Source organism: Thamnophis elegans, chromosome 14 (genome assembly GCF_009769535.1).
Source record: "Thamnophis elegans isolate rThaEle1 chromosome 14, rThaEle1.pri, whole genome shotgun sequence".
NCBI lineage: Eukaryota > Metazoa > Chordata > Lepidosauria > Squamata > Colubridae > Thamnophis > Thamnophis elegans.
Genome location: NC_045554.1, coordinates 3,973,402 through 3,991,752, shown reverse-complemented (window position 1 = coordinate 3,991,752; position 18,351 = coordinate 3,973,402). Strand labels below are relative to the sequence as shown.

General features: G+C 45.8%; 1 protein-coding gene across 2 annotated transcripts in view; it reads right to left on the bottom strand.

The window, feature by feature from the left end:
* Positions 1-7,580: 7,580 nt before the first annotated feature.
* Positions 7,581-18,351, bottom strand: part of FOXK1 (forkhead box K1) — a 58,027-nt gene continuing 47,256 nt past the window's right edge. Inside the window, exons 3-9 of one of the 2 annotated variants that reach the window (XM_032231423.1) lie at positions 16,753-16,909; positions 15,740-15,886; positions 15,400-15,593; positions 14,001-14,143; positions 12,137-12,508; positions 10,756-10,980; positions 7,581-9,277 (exon numbers count right to left, since the gene is read on the bottom strand). In XM_032231423.1, the coding sequence (XP_032087314.1) occupies positions 9,060-9,277; positions 10,756-10,980; positions 12,137-12,508; positions 14,001-14,143; positions 15,400-15,593; positions 15,740-15,886; positions 16,753-16,909 (1,456 nt within the window). In that variant the 3' untranslated portion in view covers positions 7,581-9,059. The remainder of the gene's footprint in view (positions 9,278-10,755; positions 10,981-12,136; positions 12,509-14,000; positions 14,144-15,399; positions 15,594-15,739; positions 15,887-16,752; positions 16,910-18,351) is intronic. The other variant, XM_032231424.1, reaches the window with a different exon arrangement.

Genomic DNA, 18,351 nt, shown 5'->3' with positions numbered 1-18,351 from the left:
CTAAAATAATGAGTATTAAAATTTAACTTCCAACTCTTTTGCTCTCTGTAGGTGATGCTTGTTGCCTCTTCTGTAGGTGCTGCTTACGGTAAATTGCTTTTTAAAAGCTTGACAATGGCTTTAGCCTAGCCCTGTTCAGATAATGTGATTTTTCTTTCTCATCCAGCCAGTCGTTTTAATTAACCTTCTGAATGCAGCAAGCCTCAAACAGAACCGCTTCTTCTGGGGCGACGCAGAGTTCATTCGGCAGATGGGTGGCTCGTAATCCAAATGACATCCCAGCTCGAAACATTTTATTGCCTCTCTACGCTACATTTAAAATGAGTGTAACCCGTGGTCCTGAAAACAATAGAAAAACTCATTGCTTTTGGACACGAATTGAGACTTTAGTTTTTCACTGTTTTGGTCTTAATCTTTTGTATTTCTTCCTTTTATAATTATTTTTAAACAATTCTGCTCTCAATTTGAACATCAAGTAGAAAAGTCAACCAAGTGACAACCTTAGTTCCTGAGCTATCTTGAGGTGGGGTTAGTATTACTGCAGTCATATTGCATCTAACATTAGATATAAATAATGCTTTGTTGTTAGTTGCGAAGTCGTGTCCGACTCATCGCAACCCCCATGAACAACATTCCTCCAGGCCTTCCTGTCCTCTACCATCCTCTGGAGTCCATTGAAGCTCACGCCGACTGCTTCGGTGCTCCATCCAGTGACCTCCTTCTCTGCCATCCCCTTCTTTTGCCCTCCATCCTTCCCAGCATGGGGCTCTTCTCCAGGGAGTCCTTCCTTCTCATTAGGTGGCCAAAGTTTGAGTTTCCTCTTCAGGATCTGGCCTTCTAAAGAGCAGTCAGGGTTGATCTCCTCTGGGACTGACCAGTTGGATGGCCTTGCAGTCCTTCTTCTTTTGCTCTCCATCCTTCCAGCATGAGGCTCTTCTCCAGGGAGTCCTTCTTCCTTCTCATCAGGTGGCCAAAGTCTTTGAGTTTCCTCTTCAGGATCTGGCCTTCTAAAGAGCAGTCAGGGTTGATCTCCTCTAAGACTGACCGGTTGGATGGCCTTGCAGTCCTTCTTCTGCCCTCCATCCTTCCCAGCATGAGCTCTTCTCCAGGGAGTCCTTCTTCCTTCTCATCAGGTGGCCAAAGTCTTTGAGTTTCCTCTTCTGGATCTGGCTTTCTAAAGAGCAGTCAGGGTTGATCTCCTTTAGGCACTGACCGGTTGGATGGCCTTGCAGTCCAAGGGACTCAATGCAAGAGTCTTCTCCAGCACCAGAGTTCAAATGCCTCCATTCTTTGGTGCTCAGCCTTCCTTATGGTCCAACTTCCACAGCCATCCATTGCAAGTAGGAAAACCATAGCTTTGACTAGACACACTTTTGTTGGAAGGGCGATGTCTCTGCTTTTTAATATGCTGTCTAGATTTGCCATAGCTTTCCTTCCCAGGAGCAAGCATCTTTTAATTTATTGGGCATGGCTTTGTGGGCATGGCTTGGCCTTGTGGCCATGGCAGGGGAAGGATACTGCAAAATCCCCATTCCCTTCCCACTCCGTTAACCTGCTTCCCAGCTCCATTCTCCTTTTCAGGGCCATAAAAGATGATCAGCTGGGAGGCAGCAGGGGCAGAGCCAGCCTATTTGCCAATTCTCCAAACTACTCAAAATTTCCGCTACCGGTTCTCCAGAACTTGTCAGAACTGGCTGAATACCACCTCTGTTGCATGTCCCAGGGCAGTGGTGGGATTCAGCCGGTTCGTACCTATTCGGGAGAACCGCTTGTTAACTTTCTAAGCAGTCCAGAGAACCGGTTGTTGGAAGAAATCTCCTTTTGATTTTTTCCCCCACTTTGCAGGGCTAATCCTGTAAGGAAGGCAGGAAGGAAACATTCTGGTGTTTCTAGCCTAATCTTTATTGCCCTGCTTACAGAAACTGCCTCTCCGGTTAACCCTTATTACATGGTAACAGCCAACGCGAAGCGCCCATCGACGTGAGTGACATTGAATTGGCCACACCCACCCAGTCACATGACCACTGTGCCCCACCTACCCAGCTGGTCATTAGGGCAGAGAACCGGTTGTTAAAGTATTTGAATCCCACCACTGTCCCAGGGTGACCCCCTTCTGCAACCTTCTGACAAACAAAGTCAACGGGGAACTGTGGATTCCCTGAATAACCGTGTTGTTAACTTAACTCCTGCAGAGATTCTCTTAACAACGGTGGCAAGAAAGTAAGGAAAATAGGGCCAAAGTCACTTAGCAACAGAAATTCCGGGCTCAACGGTGGTCGTACGTCGAGGACGAACTGTAAATGAACTGCTGAATTCAGTTCAAGGAGAGGCTCTCTCCAAACCAGATGGATTCTATCAGCTCTGCCTCTCCTTTCTCTTTCTGGATGTTGAAATCGCGGGAACCTTGACATTGGCTTAACCTTTGTGAATGACCAAGGATGAAAAATCACCAGAAGTATTTTTGCATTGTACATCTGGAATTTAAAAAAAAAAGCTGGAAAAATGGATCCTTTTAAAAAAAAAATTCTAATACTTTTTACCAAGAGATATATTGGGCTATTCCCCTGCCCCTCAATGAATATTTTGCTCTTGTCTCTTTCCAACCCTTCTTCCAGGAATTTATATGGCAGTATAAATGCAAAGCATGCTTTCTGGAGATTGGTCTGCTTTGGAAGTGACTTGACACGGCGTACAATTTATTACTGGTTTTTTCTCCTCATCACGCAGAAATTCCTCCCAGTACAGTACATCAAGAGTGCAGAAAGAGGGGTTGTCTAAAAACCCAGTCTCCTTCTTTCTTTTAAAAACCTATTTCAAAATGATTTGAGACCTTTCTATTTATTCAAAAGAACCGTGTTCCGACAACGTAGTAGATGGGATTGCATAAATATTGTCTCTCTCTGAGATAGCTGCTGCAAATTGACTCAGCGAGGATCAACTTAACTGTTAGTCAAAGACTGGTGGCATCTAACTTTAATTATTATTCACCAATTTTGCCTGAAAATGGGCAGGTTGAAGGATCTGACTACCCTAAAGAGCTCGCCTTTCCGCTAACAGCATCCGCTTTTAAATAATTATTTCCTATTTGTTTCCCAAGTTGGCAATTCTGTTCTTATGTTTTTAAATTGCTTTTTCCCTTATCAAGATGATAGCTCTCTTCCTTGAATTTTATCACAACCACTATGATGCTGAGATTAGGATTGGCTTTATACATCTTCCTGTAATTAGAATAGAATAGGCCTGAATAGAATAAAATATAGGATTAATTTGATTGTTAATTTTAATTTAATTTTTAAATTTTTATTGTAAATACCAATTGGTTTTTTTTTTTTGGATACTTTATTTAATGTCCCTTTTAATTTTTGTAATATGTGTTTTCTTTTATGTTGTACGCCGCCCTGAGTCCTTGGGAGAAGGGCGGCATATAAATCCAATAAACCTAAACCTAGTTCTAACCATGGTTAGCCAAATAAATGGCAATCTATGGGATTCACACAATGTAGTTGGCACAAATCAGAAATGCAAAATTGGCTTCCTAAAACTGTCTCTGCCTCCCAGGTCTTGGGGACACCACTGCTTATTCCCAGTTAAGAAGAGATTGGACAACCATTTGTCTGAAAATGTATAGGGTTTCCTGCCTGAGCAGGGGGTTGGACTAGAAGGCCTTCAAGGTCCCTTCCAACTCGTCATTCTAAATTCTAAAGGAAATTGTTAACCGCAATTACACTAACTTTAATTGGAGTTAATTTAGTTACATTTCAAGGTCAATAAAATCAAATTTGGCTTTTTGTCTGGATGCCCTCCTGCATCTTGGAACGCAGATACCCCAGCAGAACATTTTAAAAAAAGGACAAATATAATGTGCCATACAAAAATAAGAGCACATTGGTTTTATAAACTATGCTGACATTCACATGCTTGACTAAAGTCAAGCAAATTATCCAAACACTTTGTGCAGTATCCCAATTCAGTCAATAATTTAACCACCCAGCCAGTGGAACAATTAATAAAAACTCCCATAATGAAACTAGCTACCACCCATCAAATGTCGCCCATTTTTCCATGCCCGCTGCTTCATTTTTACCTGCGCGAAAATCTTTTGCAATTAACGATATAGGTAGTCCTCGGCTTATAACAATTCATTTAGTGACCGTTCAAACTTACGACCGCACTGAAAAAAACATGACTTTTGACCGTTTTTCACACTTATGACAGCTGCGTAAGTGCGCGGGTGATCAAAATTCAGACCCTGGGCAAGTGACTCACATTTATGACGGTTGCAGTATCCTGGGAGTCACGTGATCCCCTTTTGCGACAAGCCAGATTCACTTAACAATTGCAGTACTAAATGTCCCCACTAGTGTTGACTGACAATTTCCCTTCCCGCTGGAAACAGGCAATTGATCACAAGCTGGGCTCTTATGGGCTCTCACCATTATTGTTAATGTCCCTAGGCTTTGAGCAAGCAAAGCAAGTAGTAATTAATAGAATGAGGGACATGGAGTTCCAAGAAGAACTAAATAGGTTGCCTCTCCACAGTAGGGACAGAATCAAACAGGGTGTGTGGGAATCGGCAAGATATCTAAATGACCGGATCTCCCCAAAACAAAGAATAGCTTTCTTCAGAGCCAGATTTAACATTCTTCAGCACTCCTCCAGGGCAGGTATAAGAGAACACCTATAGCAGAACGGGTTTGTATATGTGGTGAAGGAGAAGTGGAAGATAATTCACATGTTCTATTACACTGCGAGCTATACAGAGCTTGTAGGTCTGCACATATTCTCCCCTTATTAGAGAGATTGCCAGGGAGGGCAGACAATTTTTATCTAGGCTTTCTCCTCCAGGACACTAACCCGGTTACCACGTATGCAGTGGCGAAGTTCTGTGCTGCTGCAATGTCCATAAGGAAAAAAATTGGCTACAGAAGTTTAGTACCATCTTCTACCAATTATCTGGACATACCTCTAACAATCTCTGGACCATTATGTTATTATCCACTTTTAATGTCAATACTTTTTAATTATATCTTAATGTTAGTATTTTTTTTTAATATAGTGTAAAAACTAATGTGTATTGCTGGTCTTTGACCGTAATAAAGATTTTTCTTACTTGCTGCAGTACTAAACAACTGCATTGGTTAACAATGGTGGCAAGGTCGGTCGTAAAATGGGGCAAAGAAGCGCATCTGAATAACGGTCTCACTTAACAAGGAATTGTGGTTGTTAAGAAGGACTACGTGTTACTTGTCTACAATTTCTATCATAGAGATCGCAATGCTTCGTTTTCAGCTCGGAAGGGCAAATTAAATCCAACCCAACTTGGGCTCTCGCTTGCGATAAACTGAAAAGTTTGTTTTGCCAAACTCGATGCAAATTCAGGTCAGCAAGCTGTCAGTTTTCTGCCCTGACGTTATTAAAACATTTGTGTTTTTGATATGGAAATCAAGAACGGGGTGGGGGTGGGGGAATGCTTGTACAAGCAGTCTTTCGGTTTCTGGGTCAATCCTTTTGCTACACTTTTTAAAACGACAGCAATCCAGCTCCGTTGCACAAACACATTATTCTTTTGAGCATCGACATTGACATTTGGGTTGAAACTGACTGTGTCATTAATTCAACAACTCCGGCCTGGGGCATTTGGCAATTAAAAATGAAAACTGGGTTATCACCTGCACGGCAGGAGTCCGCAAACATATTAAGCCGTGATAAACGACCTGTAAATTAGAATGTTAAAAATGCAAGCAGGGAGTGGGGGGAAAAGAAGCCAGAAAATTTACCCTTTCTTTGATTGATAGGCAGGTGGAACAAGGAACACAACATATACTAAGGTACAAAAGAACTTTCGACATTTGGAGGAAAAGAAATATTTACTCTCTGAAAATAGCTCCCTTGTATGCAAGAGACTCCTTTCCAAATACCTGTTTTAAAATGGATAAAAGAAGAGGCGAGGTGGTGCAGTGGTTAGAGTGCAGTACTGCAGGCTACTTCAGCTGACTGCTAGCTGCAGTTTGGCAGTTCAAGTCTCACCGGCTCAAGGTTAACTCAGCTTTTTATCCTTCCAAGATGGGTAAAATGAGGACCCAGATTGTTGGGGGCAAGAGGTTGACTCTGTAAACCACTTAGAGAGGGCTGTAGAGCACTGTGAAGTGGTGTATGTCTAAGTGCTAGGAAGGAAGGAAGGAAGGAAGGAAGGAAGGAAGGAAGGAAGGAAGGGCCATGGGGATGCAGTGGTTGGAATGCAGTACTGCAGGTACTGCTGAATGCCTGCAATTTGGCAGTTCCAATCTCACCAGGCTCAAGGTGGACTCATCCTTCCAAGGTGGGTAAAATGAGGACCCATATTGTTGGGGGCAAGAGGTTGACTCTGTAAATCACTTAGAGAGGCCTGTAAAGTGCTAATTAGGAAGGAAGGAAGGAAGGAAGGAAGGAAGGAAGGAAGGAAGGAAGGGCCATGAGGGTGCACTGGTTAGAACATAGTACTGCAGGCTGCTTCTGCTGACTGCAATTTGGCAGTTCCAATCTCCCCAGGCTCCAGGTTGGCTCAGCCTTCCGTCCTTCCGAGGTGTGTAAAATGAGGACCGAGATTGTTGGGTGAAAGAGGCTGACTCTGTAAACCGCTTAGAGAGGGCTGTAAAAGCACTATGAAGCGATATATAAGTCTAAGTGCTATTGCTATTTCCAAATGTTCTCGGGTCTGAAGTTGATCCCAAAGATTTGACTGTTTGAAGAAAGCCAAAATGGCATACACACACACACACACTTACTTACTTCTTGCCCAGCTTCAAAAGCCAAAGTAAGTAAACAGATATTATCAAAATAAGATCTTTAGTGACATGAAATCAGTTCACGAGGGCTTTTGAAAACAAGTATAACCCAGCACAATTTGATTCCTTGGTGCCGAAAAGCTTCGCCATCACTGGTGTAAGGTCTCCTACTTGGGCGGGGGGTAGGACTAGATGACCTACAAGGTCCCTTCCAACTCTGCTAAATCTGTTCATGCTAACCTTTGGGGGGTGGGAATCACAGGAGGCGCAGAAGCAGTCAATCTTGTAGAGAAAAGGAATTTTGGGGGGGGGCAAACCGCTTCAGGGTTATGATGATTTTGCAAAGGGAAAACATAAGCCAACTTACGGGGGAGTTTAAGTGCTTAAAGAAAATTGCAGAAAAGGCATTTGGGGCAATTAAATCTTTTCCCGCTATTTCTTTTCTTCCGTGACTTTCATCAGGGGTGCGTTTTTTACTCTCAAAGGGCTGCTGAAGTCAGAAGAAAGAAGGAAGCCTGCATTCTTTAAATATTTGCAGCTCTTCTGATTTAATTTTCTCTCACTGGAGCCCTCTGAACTCGTGTTCTGTTTCACCTGTGAAGTGGATCCCGTTCCATTTCACTGTCCATTTTGCATCCGTCCTAACCTGGGGACGGTCCCAACCCTGCCATAACGGAGATCTCTGCCAGGATTACCACCTTGCAAAACTTACCAGGAGGAGAATGGATTTCTCTCTCTCGTTCATCTCTCTCACACCCAAAACCCTACGCTTTGAAGTGAGACGAGGGATTGCGGGACCCGACGCGTTGATGGTTATTGATTTATTATGGGTATTTATTTTTTATTCCGCCTTTCCTCCAAGCTCAAGGTGGCATACATAACTCCCCTCACCCCTTTGTCCTCACAACAACCCTGCGAGGTAGGTTAGGCTGAAACAAAACAACGGCTGGTCCAAGGTTTATCCAGGGGAGTTTCATGCTTTTTCAACCTGGTCTCGGGTTAGACGAAAGTCCAACGCTCGGACCGTAACACAACAGGAGCGCTCCGGGGAAGTGTCTTTTAAAGGTTAAAAATGTTTTAAAAATTCTATTCCTTCTCTTGTCAAAAATTCAGCAGGAATGAAATCAATGTGGTTGCTTTAAAAGCCTGCAGGTGTGGTGGCCGTTCTTAAAAAGATCCACAAACTTCGGACCTTCTTACCACAATTGGCTGTTTTTCATTCAACAGACAAGGATTGAAATAAGCTTTTCTCTCTTTCTCCAAAAAAGGCACCTGTGTGGGGCCAAGTGCTGTATAGGTCAGCCATTCCAACGAGGTAGGCTGTGACTATGATTTCCCAGAATCCCCCCCCTCCAAATCTGTCCAGTAGGCTAAGAATTCTGGGAAGTAGAGGCTTCGGATGCATTTCGAAGCCATCTAACTGGGATAAGCTAATTTTACTGTGCTCTGGAATCGTGGTTTTGGAGAGGGATATGACTCCCCCTTGTCAGAAGGTGAATCGGACTGCATGTAGGCCATACAAAGGAAATATAAACACGTATCTGCCGTTTTAGGTGGCAGTTACCGAAGTGTGATATTGCTTTGCGAGTAATTTTTCTTTCTTTTTTTTCTTTTTTTTGCAAATCATTTTTTTGTAAAGTTGGGAGTTCCGAGAAACAAAATTGATGCACTTCTCTTCCTCGGAGAGTGGGAAAATAATAATAATAATAATAACAATAACCTGTTTTTTGAGGTCAGATGTTCCCACCTGAAGTTCGTGCCCTCTCTCCTGCATTTTTTTTTTTTAGTACGCTCGCACATAAAACTACCATGCGTAAAAGGGGGAAAAAAAAAAAACACAAGGAAGGGATGAAAATGAAGGAAGGCGAGGAGGGGATAGAGAAATTATCCCAAACAATCAAAACGGTCTGCGTCTCTCTGTTGTTGTTTTTTTAAAAATCTCAAAAGAAAGAAAGAAAAAAAAAAAGGAAAATCTCTGAAGTGAAAAAACAGGAGGAAATTCATTCCTTCGGGTCCAGAAAGATGGGGGGAAAAAAATCTTTTTTTTTTTTTTTGCCCAATTCATTTGGCACCTCGACAATCTTGACAAACGCTGGCCCGTCTTTCCAAATGTTCAAAAGGAGATTTTTTTTTTAAAAAAAAAGAACAACAAAAAAAACCCCCCACTGAAATGATCCAGGTGTTAATAGCTGCAGAAAGAAAAGATTTCTGCTAGGAGGGAAAAATAAAAAATAAAGAAGAGATATTTTTTTCTCCCACGGTGCGTCGGGTGATTTTCCAATCTTCCCGCCGGCATCATTCTCCAGCGGATTGTCCCGAGGGGGCTGTGGAGGTGATGACGCCAGTTTGCAAGGCCGTGACCACTCTCGAGTCTTCGATTCGGGGTCGTTTGATATCGGGTTCTCTCAAAACCTCTTCGGGATCTTTCACCACGCCTTCTCTTGTCTGGCTGATGACCACGGGGGTGGAGGAACTGGCTTGAGCTGCAAGTACTTGCAAGGGGTTGGAGAGAGCTGGAGTTGGGGGGAAAACGAGGGAGAAAGAGAGAGAGAGAGACAAAGGACTTTAGAAAAAGCTCACAGTGTCTATTTTGATGAAACGTAAAGATTTCCCCGGCCCAGTCGTGTTTGACTCGTGTGTGTGTGGTGTGTGTGTGGTGTGTGTGTGTGTGTGTGTGTGTGTGTGTGATCTCCGTTTCTTGGCCGAGGAAGCCAGCATTGGCCGAAAACATTTCTGCGGCCACGTGGCCAGGATGATTGTACACTGAGGCACATGGAACACTGCTACCGTCTCATTGAAGTGGTACCTATTAACCTACTTGCGTTTGCATACCAGTCCTGGAATACTGCAACCAACGACACAATGTTTACAATATTGCAGGCTGACTCTGCCCACTGCCAGGAGTTCGATCCTGTGTTCTGGCCCGCCAGCGGCCAGCAGAGCTGGGGGCAGATTCGGACAGTGAGGAGGTTGGGGAGGAACTTGGGCCTGTCCCGGAGTCTGGGGAAGGCTCTGATGAGGGCTCCGTGTCGGAGGCAGAGAGGGGGCCAGGGCCGTATGCCAGTTATCAGCTGCCTTCGGAGTTAGACATCAATGATGCAGAAGAACAGTTCCCAGTGTGAGTTGCGAGACGAAAGGAACAGCTAAAGAACAGGGGTCGACTTGGGAGTAAGGCCACAGGTGGACGGTGAATGGCCCCTCCCAGAGGAAATAAAAGAAGAGCAAATCATTTTTTGGGCGCTGAACCGCCAGTAATGCCGTCAGCAACCCATCCCTGGTCTGTCTGTGGTGTCATGTGACTGCTGTGACCCCTGCCCCCCCTCCAAATTTATTTTATTTTACAAGGCAGAGCAAGTTGGCTTTGGAGAAAGATTCTAAAGTCACGCAAACCCTGGGAGGATGGAGGAGAGATACTTTAGATACTTTTCCTGTGTAAGACCCGAATACAACAAGACCAGCATACCTACGCCCGTGAAAATCTACGAAAACAAATATATATAAAGATATATGTTTGTACTGTGTCACAACCCCTGGTATGCCCAAATATGGGAGGAAGCAGACTGCTTCCTTTCTCTGTCTATCGGCTCATCACAAGAGACCATCACGACAGAAAGCCATTATTTATCAGCACAAATGCAACACAAATGTAACAAAGGCAACAGTAAAAATAATGGCTTTCTGTTGTGATGGTCTCTTGTGACGAGCCAATAGACAGAGAAAGGAAGCAGTCTGCTTCCTCCCATATTTGGGCATACCAGGGGTTGTGACACAGTACAGACCTATTTCCCTGGCCTAGCTGATAAAGGAAGAGATCCTGTGGCTCAGTGGCTAATATAACTGCCTGATATGTAATACAGCCCAGGTTCGATTCCCAGGAAGGGTATGGCTAGCTGATGAGAGCTAAATAGCTTGAAATAGATCTATACTAGTCTCCCTTTATTTATCTATCAGCACAAATGCAACACAGATATATGTTTATATATATATATACCGTAGGTCCCACTGCTTAAGCTGTTCGTGGGAATGGCATGCTTTCCGTTTTGGGTCACCGTGCGGACAGGTAACTGGTGCTGTCCGAGGGCCATGGGGGTGGCCGGCTGCAGGATGGTGACTGTCTGTCCGGGGATGCCCTGACCCATTTGACTGGCCACCGTCTGGATGACACGACTGGCGGTTGGTATGGCAGCAAAGGCGATGGTGGGCTTCTCGTCCAACCCTACAGCGAGAGGAGAGAGATTTCGTTTATTTATTTATTTGTATCCCGCCGTTATTATTTTGACAAATAACACAAGGCAGCAAACATATACAACACACTTTTCTTCTCCCATTTCCCCCCACAACAACAACCCTGTGAAGTAGGTTGGGTTGAGAGAGAGGGACTGGATCAAAGTCATCGAGCTGGCTTTCATGGCTAAGGCGGGACTGGAACTCACTGTCGCCTGGTGATTGGCCAAAAGTCACCCAATTGGCTTTCGTGACTAAGGCGAGACTAGAACTCACTGTAACCTGGTGATTGGCCGAAAGTCACCCAATTGGCATTTGTGGCTAAGGCAAGACTAGAACTCACTGTCGCCTGGTGATTGGCCAAAAGTCACCCAATTGGCTTTCATAACTAAGATGAGACTAGAACTCACCATCGCCTGGTGATTGGCCCAAGGCCACCCAGTTGGTTTTCGTGGCTAAGGCGAGACTAGAACTCACTATCACCTGGTGATTGGCCCAAAGTCACCCAGCTGCCTTTCCATGCCTAAGATAGGACTATAACTCACTATCTCCTGGTGATTGGCTCAAAGTCACCCAACTGCTTTTCATGCCTAAGATAGCACTAGAACTCACTGTCGCCTGGTGATTGGCCGAAAGTCACCCAGCTTGCTTTCATGACTAAGGAAAGACTAGAACTCACTGTCACCTGGTGATTGGCCCAAGGCCACCCAGTTGGCTTTCGTGGCTAAGGCGAGACTAGAACTCACCGTCGCCTGGTGATTGGCCCAAAGTCACCCAATTGGCTTTCGTGACTAAGGCGAGACTAGAACTCACTGTAACCTGGTGATTGGCCGAAAGTCACCCAATTGGCATTTGTGGCTAAGGCAAGACTAGAACTCACTGTCGCCTGGTGATTGGCCAAAAGTCACCCAATTGGCTTTCATAACTAAGATGAGACTAGAACTCACCATCGCCTGGTGATTGGCCCAAGGCCACCCAGTTGGTTTTCGTGGCTAAGGCGAGACTAGAACTCACTATCGCCTGGTGATTGGCTCAAAGTCACCCAACTGCTTTTCATGCCTAAGATAGCACTAGAACTCACTGTCGCCTGGTGATTGGCCCAAGGCCACCCATTTGCCTTTCATGACTAAGGTGGGACTAGAACTCACCGTCACCTGGTGATTGGCCCAAAGCCACCCAGTTGGCTTTCGTGGCTAAGGCGAGACTAGATCTTTGCCATTCTGGGGACATGATACTACCCCGAGGCTCACCAGCCAAGTCCAGGACAGCCCCTGTTGCGTCGTGGGTGCTCCCAGCTGGCCCCTGGTTGGTCAAGATGTAGCCATTGGCTGAGCTGGCCGAAGTCGTCACAACTCGGACCATTGTAACAGTGGGGGCTTGCTGGACCACGTGGACTGCGTGGCCTGAAGGCTGTTGAGAGGTCATGATGGAGGCGGGCAGGTAGGCGACTGGTTTGGCCACCAGCGCAGAAGGCCTGGGAGGGACAGCCATGATCACCGGCTGGGCACTTACGGGGGATCCTGAAAAAGAGACAGAGGGGGAGGAAGGGAGGGAGGAAGAAAGGGAGAGGAAGAGGGAAAAGGAAGGAAGGAAAGGTGGGAGGGAAGGAGGAAGGGAAGGAGAGAGAAGGGAAGGGAAGGAGGGAGGAAGAAAGGGAGAGGAAGAGGGAAAAGGAAGGAAGGAAAGGAGGGAGGGCAAAAGGAAGGAAGGAAAGGTGGAGGGGGAAAGGAAGGGAAGAAGAGAGGAAGAAAGGGAAGGAGGGAGGAAGAAAGGGAGAGGAAGAAGGAAAAGGAAGGGAAGGAGGGAGGGAGAAAGGAAGGGAAGGAGGGAGAAAGGAAGGGAAGGAGGGAGGAAGAAAGAGAAGGAGGGAGGAAGAAAGGAAGAGGAAGAGGGAAAAGGAAGGAAAGGTGGGAGGGAAGGAGGAAGGGGAGGAGAGAGAAAGGAAGGGAAGGAGGGAGGGAGGAAGAAAGAGAGAGGAAGAAGGAAAGGGAAGGAAGGAAAGGAGGGAGGGCAAAAGAAAGGAAGGAAATGTGGAGGGGGAAAGGAAGGGAAGAAGAGAGGAAGAAAGGGAAGGAGGGAGGAAGAAAGGGAGAGGAAGGAAAAAGAAGGGAAGGAGGGAGGGAGAAAGGAAGGGAAGGAGGGAGAAAGGAAGGGAAGGAGGGAGGAAGAAAGAGAAGGAGGGAGGAAGAAAGGGAGAGGAAGTGGGAAAAGGAAGGAAGGGGAGGAGGGAGGATCAAAGGGATGGAACAAGGAAGAAGAAGAGGAAGAGGGAAGGAGGGAAGAAAAGACTTATTACTGGCTAGAACGGGAGATTCGAATCCAGCATTCCCGAATAAAGTCAAACACATTTCAAGAACAACACTCCACTAAAAACCAAGGACCCGTTTCTCCAAACTTGACAATTCTCAACCTTCTCCATGTACAAAAGCTGGGCCCCTCCCTTGCTCATGACGCTCTTCATGAGACACCCCTAACGTTTGTTTACTATCTTGAGCCCACATCCAGGAGTCTAACAGGGTGGCAGAAACTCTGGATAGAGCCCACCACTCCGCCAGAGGCTGTCACAGCTGCCACTTTACGCTTGCGTGTGCGTTTTGCTACCCTGCGGTGACAGTCTGGGGAAAGTGGACAGGAGAAGAATGCTTGGGGGAAAGCAAAAGTAACTACTGCATCTTCCGGAGATGCTGCTTCAAGGTCACCCAACTGGGAGAAGAAGGCAGCTGGATACCAACCTACGGTTCTGAAAATATCTTCCTTGGTCATTGGTCAATGCTGTGTGTGTGTACATATGTGTGTGTGTGTGTGTGTGTGTGTGTGTGTGTGTCCTATGATGTAAGGCAGTCAAGGGAGGAAAAAATGGAATAAATTTCGGCGTGTGACTCTCAGTTCCGGCTACGCATTGTCGCAACACACTTGACTTTGAATAAAACTACGCTTTTCCCAACAAACGCAGCCAAGGACCGTTTCTACTTAGAGGTTTAAGCGCTGGCTTAAGAGAGGCACCTTCCTTACCAGGAGCACTTTGTGAATATCGATACTCGGGGACAGAAGCAAGCTTAGAACCAAAGTCGTGGTCGTGAGGAATCGGGGAGCCTTCTCTCGACACACACTCGGGAGTCTGCAGGCCGGGGTGAGTAGGGGAAGCAGGGGCGCTCCTGGAAGAGAACAGAGGACAGTAGAAACGAAAGCTCTTTGCAAATTCAGTGTACTTATTGAACAGATAAGTCCTCAACTCACAACAATTGATTTAGTGATTCAATTCAGCTCAATTGTGATCGTGAGCCGAGCATTGCCTATATTCATCCCCATCTCTTTATTTTTACTAAATTGGGCTGTTTTTGTTGTTAGTTGCAAAGTTGTGTCTGACCCATGGATAACGTTCCTCCAGGCCTTCCTGTCCTTTACCATCTTCTGGAGTCCATTTAAGCTCACGCCGGCTGCTTCGGGGACTCCATCCAGCCACCTCATTCTCTGTTGTCCCCTTCTTCTTCTGCCCTCCATTGTTCCCAGCATGAGGCTCTTCTCCAGGGAGTCCTTCTTCCTTCTCCTTAGGTGGCCAAAGTCTTTGAGTTTCCTCTTCAGGATCTGGCCTTCTAAAGAGCAGTCAGAGTGGATCTCCTCCAGGACTGACCGGTTGGATGGCCTTGTAGTCCTTCTTCTTTTGCCCACCATCTTTCCCAGCATGAGGCTCTTCTCCAGGGAGTCCTTCTTCCTTCTCATTAGGTGACCAAAGTCTTTGAGTTTCCTCTTCGGGATCTGGCCTTCTAAAGAGCAGCCAGGGTGGATCTCCTCTAGGACTGACCAGTTGGATGGCCTTGCAGTCCTTCTTCTTCTGCCCACCATCCTTCCCAGCATGAGGCTCTTCTCCAGGGAGTCCTTCTTCCTTCTCATTAGGTGGCCAAAGTCTTTGAGTTTCCTCTTCAGGATCTGGCCTTCTAAAGAGCAGCCAGGGTGGATCTCCTCTAGGACTGACCGGTTGGATGGCCTTGCAGTCCAAGGGACTCAATGCAGGAGTCTTCTTCTCCAGCACTATCGTCCAAAGGCCTCCATTCTTTGGTGCTCAGCCTTCCTTATGGTCCAACTTTCACAGCCATCCATTGCAACTGGGAAAACTAAAATGGGTAGCTAGTCCTTAACAACCCATCTTACAACTTACTGACCTCACTTTCTCAACTGAGCAAAACGTAGCAAGCTCCCCTTCCCTCCAATATCAGAGAGTTTTCTTCCAAATTTGGCTTCGGACCGAAAATCGGAACTAATGATTGCTTCTATTGTTTGGTCTAATTTTTTTTTATTTTTAACTTTTTTTTAACCTTTTATTTATTTATTTTTTTAAAAATCATCCTCTTGGCCAATTTTTCTATAGTTAAGTAGTGGTGAGCATCATTTTTGGCTGTTACGTTGGACTTACCGGGAAGAAAGAGGTCCAAACGGCGTACGGAAGCAGGACACCCCTCTTTGCCTCCGTTTTCGGAACGCCTGCTCCACTAGCTTGCCTTCCGAAGGAGGGTCTATCCGCCAAAAAGAGCCCTTTCCCGGCTCTTCCTGAGAACGGGGGACTTTAATAAAGTATCGGTTCAAGGACAGGTTGTGCCGGATGGAATTCTGCGGGAGGAAAAAACGGGTTAGCCCAAGATTTACCTGTGATGGCGCAGTGGCCAGAGTGCAGTACTGCAGGCTACTTCTGCTGCCTGCCGGCTGCCTGTAACTTAGCCATTCAAATCTCCCCAGGCTCAAGGTTGAAAACTTACCTGCCAACCTTTATCAGCTGTCCTGTAATACGGATAATGCTTCGTAATGTGAGCATAGATGCCACTTAGTGTTAGTTGCTTGTCCTGAGCTGACGAGATAGCTTGAACAATGAGCTGGGCGTAGGAATATGGTGGCTTCGACTCATCCTGTGGACCAGAAAGACGCCAAGGGAGATTTTTAGCAGCTTTGCAGGACATTAATAATTTAGGCCTGAGGTGATGGTTAACTTGGGCATAGAAGTAGAGGGCAGGTTGAGATAGATTTTTTTTTAGATTTTAGATTTAAAGTTTATTTATATGCCGCCCTTTTCCCTGGGGGGACTCAGGGCGGCTCACAACTTAAAAGGGGGGGGGGGAGACAAACTTTTAACATATAAAACAATACATAATTAAAACACAGCATTCATACTATTCGGGCGGGTTGTAGTCTTAACCCCAGGCCTGACGGGATAGCCAAGTTCTGAGGGCTGTGCGGAAGGTCTGGAGGGTGGTGAGGGTACGAATTTCCATGGGGAGATCGTTCCACAGGGTCGGAGCTGCTACCGAGAAGGCTCTCCTCCGCATAGTTGCCAGTCGACATTGACCGGCAGATGGAACTCGGAGGAGGCCTAGTCGGTGAGATCTAATAGGTCGTGTGGAGGTAATTGGCAGTAGGCGGTCTCTCAAGTACCCAGATCCACTACCATGGAGGGCTTTATGGGTGGCAAGTAGCACCTTGAAGCGTACCCGGAGATCGACAGGTAGCCAGTGCAGCTCGCGGAGGATAGGTGTTATGTGGGTGAAGCGAGGTGCACCCACAATCGCTCGCGCGGCAGAAGACAGCTGGTCCTCTCCCCCTTCCTTCCCTCATTTTTTCTACAGATCCTACTGGGGAACAACAAGAAGATGGCCAGATCCCACCTACCCAAGCTTTCTCCAGATGGCCACCTCTCTGCCTTGGTCATCCATACCTCTTACCCTCCCGACCACCGAGCCACTTTTTGCACAATTGATAGGGGAAGGGGTCTCCCTACCTTTGGGCTGTCTCCGCCGGAGGCCTCCGTCTGCTGTTCCAAAGTAGCTTTCGCTGCGTATTCGGCAGCCAGTTGGAGGTCAGAGGTAACGTTGTGGGTAAAGCGATAACCTGAGGAACCAGCACCTCGAGGACTAGCTGGGCAGGAATTAGGGACACTGTGGGGAGGAAAAAAAAGAGAGTTGTTATGCTTGTTAACTCTGCTAATCATCATCCCATAATCCCTTGAATGGAGCTAGCAGAGGGTTTACTGGCCGGATGCTCGCCCTGTTGCCAATGTGGAGTTTTGTTCAGCCGATATATTCTCATGGTGCCCAGTGAGAGAAATATCTCCCTCTACCTTCTCCTGTTACGCAAGAGACAGGAAGGCCTCAGCTTTCTTACAAAATTTGGTCATCCAGGAGATTTGTGATTGTAATTTTATTTGCTCTAGTAGACATTACTTCTATCTATCAGCTAAATAAATGAATCAAATCCAAAAAACACCAATGCCTTTATTTTATTATATTTATGTCGCCGTACATCTCGCAAACCTGTGACTTTGGGCAGAAAAGGCCAACAGCTAAAAACCCCTTAAGAAGCTACGAGCAATCAAAAATAAATAAAACAAGCCATCAACCCTGCAGCCCTCAACCCCAATGAGAGAAGTAGGATCTCTTTTGGAGCCCACAAAAAAGCAGATTGAGAGCAACTTTTAAGAGCTTCGCCGAAAAATCGCTAACCGACTTTTTCTGCCCTCAAAGAGGTCCAAAGCAAGATTAAAACCGCAAGCTAGGTTGGCAAACTGCAGATAAGGAACTTGTGGTTCTCCAGAAGTTTACACAACTCGATTATTTCTAGCGAGGTCTTCTGTTTTTATACTGAATTACCGTCACATGATTTCGTGAGGCTGAACAACAAATCCAACCTGAAAGAGAAACTGAAGATGAACCTGCTAAAAGCTGAGACCTTTGTAATGATTTGACCTCAGGTCCACTTCCTTCAAAGCTAGTATAAGAAGCCTGCGAAGAGCCCCCTTCTTTGATTTCCTTCCCATTTTATGAGAGAACTTCTAAGAAAGATCCCGTGAAGTGTTAATACCACTTTATAAGACCTTGGTAAGGCCACACTTGGAATCCTGCATCCAGTTTTGGTCGCTACGATGTAGAAAAGATGTGGAGACTCTAGAAAGAGTGCAGAGAAGAGCAACAAAGAGGATTAGGGGGCTGGAGGCTAAAACATACGAGGAACGGTTGCAGGAACTGGGTATGTCTAGTTTAATGAAAAGAAGGACTAGGATATATGATAGCAGTGTTCTGATATCTCAGGGGCTGCCCCAAAGAAGACGGAGTCAAGCTGTTCTCCAAAGCATCTAAAGGCAAGACAAGAAGCAATGGGTGGTATATAAGTCTAACTGCTATTGCTATTGCTATGAAGAAGATGCACAAAGGTTTTTGTAATCAACCGACACACTGTATGTAACTAGAAGATTGTTTTATGTTGGTTCGTGTTTTGTTTGTCTAAAAAAAATTACTTTTATTTTTTAAAAAAAGGTTGTGTAGTTTTGGGGGCACCAGAGAAACTGCATCTTGCCTTTTACCAGTACACTGGAGGCTCATTT